Source organism: Silene latifolia, chromosome 7 (genome assembly GCF_048544455.1).
Source record: "Silene latifolia isolate original U9 population chromosome 7, ASM4854445v1, whole genome shotgun sequence".
Lineage (NCBI taxonomy): Eukaryota > Viridiplantae > Streptophyta > Magnoliopsida > Caryophyllales > Caryophyllaceae > Silene > Silene latifolia.
In genome coordinates, this window is record NC_133532.1 from 5,132,919 (window position 1) to 5,142,773 (window position 9,855).

The 9,855-nt window shown below is 38.8% G+C and overlaps 1 protein-coding gene across 3 annotated transcripts; it reads left to right on the forward strand.

Moving 5' to 3' along the window:
- The first annotated feature begins 874 nt into the window (after positions 1-874).
- On the forward strand, positions 875-6,979 carry LOC141591470 (putative F-box/FBD/LRR-repeat protein At2g05300). 3 transcript variants are annotated; one of them, XM_074411813.1, is made up of 9 exons: positions 876-1,544; positions 2,122-2,803; positions 2,901-3,059; positions 3,752-4,070; positions 4,383-4,648; positions 4,776-4,926; positions 5,411-5,544; positions 5,846-5,960; positions 6,538-6,979. In XM_074411813.1, the coding sequence occupies exons 2-9, from the start codon at positions 2,135-2,137 to the stop codon at positions 6,918-6,920; spliced, it is 2,196 nt and encodes a 731-aa protein (XP_074267914.1). In that variant the 5' UTR covers positions 876-1,544; positions 2,122-2,134; the 3' UTR covers positions 6,921-6,979. The 3 variants fall into 3 exon arrangements, with proteins under 3 accessions (XP_074267913.1, XP_074267914.1, XP_074267915.1); XM_074411814.1 differs by having other exon boundaries at positions 880-1,544; positions 2,384-2,803; XM_074411812.1 differs by having other exon boundaries at positions 875-2,803.
- Positions 6,980-9,855: the final 2,876 nt, after the last annotated feature.

The following is a 9,855-nucleotide window of genomic DNA, read 5'->3' on the forward strand; positions in this document are numbered from 1 at the left end:
TTCTACAAACATAAAAATTACGCACTTAAACTATCAACCGTATTAGAAGAGATAAGGCGGACACATACAAACATAAAATTTACGCACAAAAGTTATCAATTGTATTAAAAGAGACAATGTGAATATTAAAGTCACTACATAAATGCACACAGAAAATTCATATAGAAAGACACTGGAATAGTGGATCATCAATGTCAAATATTTATCGATTTACCTTTGTAAATTGAAGTCATTGTTGATTTTTTCAGAATATAAAGTTTAGCTTTTTGATGAATGTTTATTGAAGTTTTTAATCCTTTTGGATGTGTAAACAAATCTGGTGTAGTAGCGGAGTTTGTTTTTTTTGGTGTAAACCGTGGTGTCCACCGTCAACAATAGTGTTTGCTCCATTCTCATGGGCAGGGATCGAACCCCTGACCTCATGGTTAAGGGATGAGGTGAGTAACCACCACACCAAACACATTTGGTTAGTAACGTAGTAGTGGGTGAGGAGGGGTATTTAGATACGGAGTATGGGGTCGTTTGGTTACCCACTAAACAATGCAGGAACTTAAATTCATGTGAATTGCAAAATGGGTATGTTGTTTGGTTACCCCAATTCGCATGAATTAGAAGTTCCCATGAATTCCAATTCCTCCAAAATGGAGGAAGTTCTTAGCCCCTGGTAAGTTAACGCCACACGAATTACACTTCCTCCATGGCAACCAAACATTTTTTTGCAATTTACATGAATTCCAAATTCACGTGTTTTATGACTTCCTAGGCAATACAAATTCCTATATGCAACCAAACGACCCCTATATATATTGCATAGGAAGTATTTTCGAGTTTGTTTTCGGTGACTCGTATAATTCATGAACTCTATCTTCTAGACACAAAACAAAAACCCACCCCACAGATCTGGAAAAAAAATACTCCCTCCTATTCTATATATTCTTCCCTATTTCCTAAAACGGATTATTCAGGTTTTCTTCCCCTTTCTTATTTTGGAAACTTTTACTCTTATTTTATTCATTTCTCTCTCCTATCACCAAACCCACCCAACTCTTTTCCTCATATTTTATTACTTTCTTTAATGTTTTGGCCCCACCATTTCTTATTTAACTCATAATTATTCATCCCTCTCTCCAATTACCAAACCTCACCCAACTTTTTACTCTTATTTTATTCGTCTTCTTAATTTCCGTGCCCACAAACAAAGGGAAGAATACATAGAATTGGAGGGAGTAGAAGAAAAGGAGAAGAGGAAGTGCGTGGTGGCGGCAGCCGCGCGGCAGAGGAGAAGGGAGGAGGGAGACGGCAGCATGAGGAGGGAGCGACAGGGGAAGGGTCGGCCCATGGAGGTAAGGAGGAGGACTGGCGGTGGATAGTAAGAAATCAATCGCAAAAATTCCTTCTTTTGCAATGATCTTGTGTAATTGCTCCACTTTATAGATTACACATTAATTGGGATTTTGGGGACATATGATCCTACTGCTCAAAATCGATTTGGGAAGAGATATAGTATCAGATTGTGCAAAAAGCCGCCATGGTTAAACCTTGAGGTAAAACCGTTGAGGTATATCATTTTCAGTTAGAATATTAATTAAATCATCATCAAATAATTCATCCTCACTGTTTATTTATTTCCATCTTCCTTATTTTATTTATTTCCATTCCAAATAATAATAGCAATCCTAACATATGGTTAAAGGAAATTCTTTCCTAATCTCAAATTGTATTCCTCCTATTTCCATTTGGAAGCGGTTTCATCGTGTTTGTGCTGTCTTTGTGTTGTTATATATATATATCTCGAATACAATAGCAGACAAACTTATGCTTGATATCAAAATTCATCAAAAAAACAGCTATGGAGGATTTGTTTGAAATATTGACAGATGATTTACTTATTCATATTATTTCTTTTCTTCCTACAAAATATGCTTTCTTAACTAGCGTATTATCTAAGAGATGGAAATTCTTATGGTGTTATGCTCAGAAGTCTGTAGTGTTAGATGATAGTGTTTCCTTGAGTAACGCTGATGTTGGTTATAATGGTCTCTATGTTCCTGATCGCGTTTTGGCTTTTGCAAACTTTGTCGATAGGGTTCTCAAACTTATTAAGGTACCCCAAATTGACAGTTTTTTCCTGAAGATGTATCCCACTCATGAAAGGGGATTTAATCCCGTTCTTGGTTGGCTTGATGACATTGTTAGCACAAAGCAAGCGAAAGAGATACAACTCCACTTTCATCAACCCATTTGTTTATCTTTCTCTGGTGTAAAGTTTCCTTTTGAAACTTTCAACAGTGCATCATTGCAAGTTCTTAAATTATATTTTCGCCATAGTCATCCGCTAACGTCTTTTTTATCCGGATCTCCTTTGTACCTACCCAATTTGAAGATTTTTCATATTTGGATGGATGAGATTTTACATAAATCGCCGTTTATCAACGCTGTATTTCGAGCTTCCCCACAGCTCGAGGAAGCCTATTTTGGCGGTTTTATATGGAAAACTAAGTTTTTTTGTAACCTTGTTGCCCCTTCCTTGAAACGATTGCGAATGAAATTTCGATCGGCAGAATCGTCAAATAAATTCTTAATCAATGCACCAATCTTGGAGGAGCTCCTGGTTGTGGATGAATCATTCCGAGACTATGACATAAAAACTACGAGCAATTGCCTTGTCAATGCAAAACTTGACATTGGAGTTCCCTTTGTTAGAAAATTTCCAGAGCTACATACTCATATTTGTCAGGTTTCCAAGCTTTTGCATAGTATCTCCCATGTCAAGTTCCTGAATTTGAAGGCTCATACAATGGATGTAAGAGATTGAAGCACACACCCCTCTTTTTTTTTTTAATTAAATCAAGAATTTTCCTAATACTTAATTTGACGATTTTTCTTCTCATTGGTTGTAGACTCTTAGCATATACTGCAACGGCAGTGGCAGCAACAACCTTCCTCAGTTCCCTGCTTTATTTCAGTTGAAGCTATGCTTTCTCAACTACTCTTCATGGGATGTTATCCAAAAACTGCTGGAATCTGCACCAAGTCTCGAAGTTCTAGTCATAAGCAAGGTTTGTTTTTTACTTCATTACTTCATCTAATTAGAGCCGTCTAATACCAAGTTCAAAAGGCTCTTGGAACCGTGGGCTAAACTCCTTACTCTTATAGTTCGTTTTTTATGTTGTAGCTAAATTTCAAGTTTGAGTCGTTCGACTACAATCAGCTACTTAGTTTGACTATGTGAGTCACACAAGAGATAGGGATATTGTTTTGAATTGTACAGGAAAATCCCTCCTTCATTTTTGATGATTAAAATGTGTGGAAAATCGTTGCTTATTATACGCTGTCTGTTTTTCCACATTTTTATAAAATCTTTTTTATGTATGTTTTAACCGAAACAATAATTGTTACTGTAGTCTGTATATAATGTATGAGGTTCATGAATTTTATGGGGTGTTCTCCAAGGCTGCACGAAACTCTTGTTTGTCGTTTGACTCTTTCAGAAAGACAGATTCTTTTAACTTTTGTCGTGTTTGGAAAATCACCATCGTCCCATTGCATTGGCTAATATTATGGCTAATTAGCCTTCTTACTCACCAAGCTGTTGCGTATGCAATATGTTCAGCGCACTACACGTGGTAAATGGTAATTAAATTTAGTACCTATATACTCACACAAGAATAATTTAGTACCGAACCTCTCAAATTCATTTGACGACCGTGGTGCTTGTTGAGTTGTTGTAATTGTGGTAATGTCAATTTAGGATTTCAAGGGTAAGGATGCTCAGTTCAGAACGGATTCAGCTTGGATTCAACCAAGCAGCGTCCCCGTTTGTTTGGTGTCAAATCTTCGCCATGTTGAAGTGAGGGATTGCGAGTCTCACCAAGCAGAATTCAATCTCATAAATTATTTACTTGAGCATGGAGATGCTTTGAGTACTTTCCTGGTTGAGCTACTCCCAGCTGATTCTAGGGATGATCTAAGGTTCAAAGAAAAATTGATGTCGATTCCAAGGGTTTCAAAGACTTGTGAGCTAAAAATTTCTGTATACTCTCATTCTTCTCAACAGGGAGCCTTTCAAGGTTATATTCGGAATACCTTTTCTCAATTTTTGTCGAAAGCATGAAAGCATGAATTGGAGTCGCTTACAAAAAAAACATAACTGACTTTTTTCCGTTTTAACTTGTTTTTTCTTCGTCAGCTCTGAGCTTATTTTTGCCGAAACTGACAATAATAAGATGTGCAAACTCTGAACCACGCTTTTACTATGTGTTTTGGTCTTTGATGGGATCTGAACTTTGGACAGGGTGAAGTATTAGTTCACTATGTTGTCATTGAATAGCTTGATGACGCTTTTTAACACCGTGAATTAATTTTCCTGGGTTTCTTTTCAGTTGAAGGAAAAGTCCTTCATCCAGCAAAGCTAGAACAACAAAGGATGCTGCAAGAGATGTGTTTTGAAGATTTAAGAGTGTGTACTAATTACTTCAGTGATGATCGTTTATTAATAAGCACGAAGAAGTTTAAAATTTATCGTGGAAAACTTCGTCAATCCAGTTCATTTGATTCACCAGTTCGGGATGTTGTCGTGAAGAAATTGATTATACAAGCAGGGAGTTCCTACCATGAACACAAGGAGAACTCGTTGTGTACATTTCGTGTATGTACAATTGTACATTTGTACATCATATACAATAATTTTTTTATCTTTTCTCTATATACTTTCCCCATTCTTTTTATCAATTTAACTTCTTATTAATATTCTATTTTGTTCTTCATGTTTTCAGGAAGAACTGAAGTTACTAGAGCATCCAAACTTCAAATATCACCCTTACTTTGTTAACATGCTCGGTTATTGTGCTGAAGATAACAATGAACGACTCGGTATAGTGTATGATTTCAAACCACTAGATTGCTTAAACAACCTCATTCCTAAAGGTAATTTTCGATGTCATTTAGCCTCAAATTTTATGATAAAAATATAAAATAGATACGCCCTTTTTGTTTGGAATTAAATAGTCATGTAGATGGTTTATTTGAATCTATGGTACTCTGGCTTGGGTACGAGTGCCGGGCTGTCGGCACAAGTGCATATCCAAGTGTCCGACTCGACTTGAATAACTCGAGAACCTGCCCTAAAATATGGATAAGGTTGCGGGACGTGTTCAAAGCAAAAATACACATCTAAGCTTGAAACATTTCAATTCTTTTTAAGAAAAATGGAAAGAAGTTTGACAAATAATAATAAGCATCAGGTGAGGACTCCGTACCCATATCCATGTTGTGTCATGTGGAGACGGGGACTGTCCCAACAGAGAAGAGTCGAAGTAACAACGATTGGAACTATTGAATGCAATAACTGGATTTAAAGAACTTTAGTTCTTAGTTCTTTGGCTGACAATTGGTACTATGACTAATTTAGATAGCTTCACGTGGTTGCAAAGAATGAAGGTGGCGCTTGTTCTGGCGTGCATTTTGGAATACATGCATAAAAAACATGGCGATCTCCCTTCCGTAACTGCTAGGTCTTGCCTTTCTTCTGTAATTTTGGACGAGGTATACTTGTTCTCTTTAGTGTTGTTTCAAACATCGGTTTCACTCTTGATTGAAGCTGCATCAAAAAGTGCATAAAATTACAGATACTCAAAATTTTAAAAGTGCAAGTAGCTTAGTTTGTCATTTGGTTTTATTTCAACTTATTTGAGAACCAGCTAGAACAGCTGGTTAGTTTGTGGCTGCATCGGAATCAATGAAAAACAATGAAGTGAAAATAAGCGAAATGCACATAAATGGAAGTTACTTTAGAGAAGGAGACCAATATTTCTTTTTCTTTCTTTAACTAAAAAAAAAATTGCAGGATTATATGCCGAGATTATTCAACTTCAATCGAAGATACGACTTTTTCAGAGACGAAGACCAGTATGAAGATGGTTTTAAATCAATGTATGATTTTTCAAGGAGTGACGATGATGGTACGCCAACATTTAATTTCACAAATTCTTGTTTTATATAGCTATTACAATCAAATAATACCCGTTTAGATAGATGAGACAAAGAGAGATAACCTAGGAAATAACAAATGTTTGTCCTATTTATTAATTGTTCTCTTTTCCTTATTTGTACATCCGAAATTAATTGTCCTCTTTCGAAATATAGTAAATAAAAATAGTGAACTCCCGATTTTGCATCTAGTTAAATAAGCTTCATATTACCATTATACTATTCATGTTTAAATTTATTAGTCAAAGGGTGTTAATGGTATTTCACTACTATTTTCGTAACTGTGAACTTTAGGAACAATAAAGTTGGGATGGAGGGAGTACTTGATTCATTTTAATTATAAAATGAAGATCTTCGTCTTAAACTCTTAACTCGTAGGAGAGATTAACCGATCTGATTTTGACATGCACTTTTCGACTCAATGCAATTTTGACATTCGACAACCCCCACCCCACCAGGCCACCACCTCGCAATTTGTGGTGTTGATGATGATGTTTTTTTTTTGATGTTATCCAAGAAATGACTTGATAAATTTCCCGACACTTGCAGTTCAAAGATATGGAGAAACTCTTTTGTGTTTGATTTCCAAAAGGGTTCACCAATGCCCAAGTGGTGGAAAACACATTTCTAAATGTCGTATGATGGGACGATGGGCACAAATGCAGCAAAACGATCGATACATCTCTTCCTCTCTATGTAAATCTGAAACACCATTAGTGCATAAAACTTTGATGGATGATTCGTCATACGACATGGTTGATGGTTTGAAGATAACACGCATTGCAATGCGGTGTCTTCGTTCTGCGGTGGGGCTACCAAGTATGCATTCAATCGTCAAGTATTTGTGCAAGTTACGTGTTGTAAGGGAAAATTGGGACATATTAGATTGTGATAATATAATAGGTGAGCATCTTAATGTTTTGGGCTCTTAATTTATGTCTTGTAATAATCTTCGTTGCTATCTAAATGAAACGATTTTGTCCCAAGTCAAGTATGTCTCTGTGAATGTAAACCGTTATTCCATTTGACTATGTTTTTTCTTTATTCCTCCCCAAGTCCTTTTGTGAAATAGTTAAAAGAATGTCACCAACCTATTGTCCTAAATGTTCACGTTCTATGTGATTTCCGGAGAATTTTGTTCCGGGACCCCGGAATCCCGAAAAACCGTGTATTAAACACTTCAATTTCAGCCGTTCGAAAGGTTGTACCGGACCCTGTTTCTTTTTCTCCCTGTTTTTCAATCACGCGTCCGAGCTCATTTCAGGAATTAACCTGTCCGATTTCAGCCTCAAATAACGAGCTTTCAACACATTTTTCACGATAATCGAGTATCGGCGAATGCTGGTTTATGGCACACCGGCACCCCCAAATATCTTCCGTTGGTGCTCAAACTTTGCGTGGCCGCTTTATCTGACCCGGGGAACTTTCTATGTGATTTCCGGAGAATTTTGTTCCGGGACCCCGGAATCCCGAAAAACCGTGTATTTATACACTTCAATTTCAGCCGTTCGGAAGGTCGTACCGGGCCCTGTTTCTTTTTGTCCCTGTTTTCCAATCACGCGTCTGAGCGCATTTCAGGAATTCACTGTTCGATTTGGCCTCAAATAACGAGCTTTAACACATTTTTGACGATAATCCGAGTTTCGGCGAATCTTTGTTTTGTGGCAAACCGGCACCCCAAATGTCTTCCGTTGGTGCTCAAACTTTGCGTGGGCGCTTTATCTGACACGAGGAACTTTCTATGTGATTTCCGGAGAATTTTGTTCCGGGACCCCGGAATCCCGAAAAACCGTGTATTATACACTTCAATTTCAGCCGTTCGGAAGGTCGTACCGGACCCTGTTTCTTTTTCTTCCTCTTTTTCAATCACGCGTCCGGGCTCATTTCTGGAATTAACCTGTTCGATTTCAGCCTCAAATAACGAGCTTTAATACATTTTTGACGATAATCCGAGTTTCGGCGAATGCTTGTTAGTGGCACACCGGCACTCCCATATGTCTTCCGTTGGTGCTCAAACTTTGCGTGGGCGCTTTGTCTGACCCGGGGAACTTTCTATGTGATTTCCGGAGAATTTTGTTCCGGGACCCCGGAATCCCGAAAAACCGTGTATTTATACACTTCAATTTCAGCCGTTCGGAAGGTCGTACCGGGCCCTGTTTCTTTTTGTCCCTGTTTTCCAATCACGCGTCTGAGCGCATTTCAGGAATTCACCTGTTCGATTTCAGCCTCAAATAACGAGCTTTAACACATTTTTGACGATAATCCGAGTTTCGGCGAATGCTGTTTTGTGGCAAACCGGCACCCCCAAATGTCTTCCGTTGGTGCTCAAACTTTGCGTGGGCGCTTTATCTGACACGAGGAACTTTCTATGTGATTTCCGGAGAATTTTGTTCCGGGACCCCGGAATCCCGAAAAACCGTGTATTATACACTTCAATTTGACCCGTTCGGAAGGTCGTTCAGACCACTGTTTCTTTTTCTTCCTCTTTTTCAATCACGCGTCCGGGCTCATTTTCGAATTAACTGTTCGATTTGACCTCAAATAACGAGCTTTAATACATTTTTGACGATAATCCGAGTTTTGCGAATGCTTGTTAGTGGCACACCGGCACTCCCATATGTCTTCCGTTGGTGCTCAAACTTTGCGTGGGCGCTTTTGTCCGACCGGGAACTTTCTATGTGATTTCCGGAGAATTTTGTTCCGGGACCCCGGAATCCCGAAAAACTGTGTATTATACACTTCAATTTCAGTCGTTCGGAAGGTCGTACCGGACCCTGTTTCTTTTTTCCCTGTTTTTCAATCACGCGTCCGAGCTCATTTAAGGAATTAACCTGTTCTATTTCAGCCTCAAATAACGAGCTTTAACACATTTTTGACGATAATACGAGTTTCCGCGAATGCTAGTTTGTGGCACACCGGCACCCCCAAATGTCTTCCGTTGGTGCTCAAACTTTGCGTGGGCGCTTTATCTGACCTGAGGAACTTTCTATGTGATTTCCGAAGAATGTTGTTCCGGGGCCCCGGAATCCCGAAAAACCGTGTATTACTATATACACTTCAATTTCAGCCGTTCGGAAGGTCGTACCGGACCCTGTTTCTTTTTCTCCCTATTTTTCAATCACGCGCCCGACCTCATTTCAGGAATTAACCTATTCGATTTCAGCCTCAAATAACGAGCATTAACACATTTTTTACGATAATCCGAGTTTTGGAGAATGCTGGTTTGTGGCACACCGGCACCCCCAAATGTCTTCCGTTGGTGCTCAAACTTTGCGTGGCCGCTTTATCTGACCCGAGGAACTTTCTATGTGATTTCCGGAGAATTTTGTTCCGGGACTCCAGAATCTCGAAAAATTGTGTATTGTACTTCAATTTCGGCCGTTCGGAAGGTCGTACCGGACCCTGTTTCTTTTTCTCCCTTTTTTTCAATCACGCGTCCGAGCTCATTTCAGGAATTAACCTGTTCGATTTCAGCCTCAAATAACGAGCTTTAACACATTTTTGACGATAATCCGAGTTTCGGCTAATGCTTGTTTGTGGTACACCGACACCCCCAAATGTCCTCCGTTGGTGCTCAAACATTGCATGACCGCTTTATCTGACCGAGGAACTTTCTATGTGATTTCCGGAGAATTTTGTTCCGGGACCCCAGAATCCCGAAAAAACGTGTATTATATATACACTTCAATTTCAGCCGTTCGGAAGGTCGTACCGGACCCTGTTTCTTTTTCTCCCTGTTTTTCAATCACCATCCGAGCTCATTTCAGGAATTAACATGTTCGATTTCAGCCTCAAATAACGAGTTTTAATACATTTTTGACGATAATCCGAGTTTCGGCGAATGCTTGTTTGTGGCACACCGGCACT

Bases quoted from the DNA above. Each gene is read 5' to 3' on its own strand.
- LOC141591470 (XM_074411812.1), top strand. From the start codon at position 1,850: ATGGAGGATTTGTTTGAAATATTGACAGATGATTTACTTATTCATATT. The intron at 3,060-3,751 runs GTTTGTTTTTTA...ATGTCAATTTAG, and splicing joins AAGTTCTAGTCATAAGCAAG to GATTTCAAGGGTAAGGATGC. The intron at 5,545-5,845 runs GTATACTTGTTC...AAAAAATTGCAG, and splicing joins CTTCTGTAATTTTGGACGAG to GATTATATGCCGAGATTATT.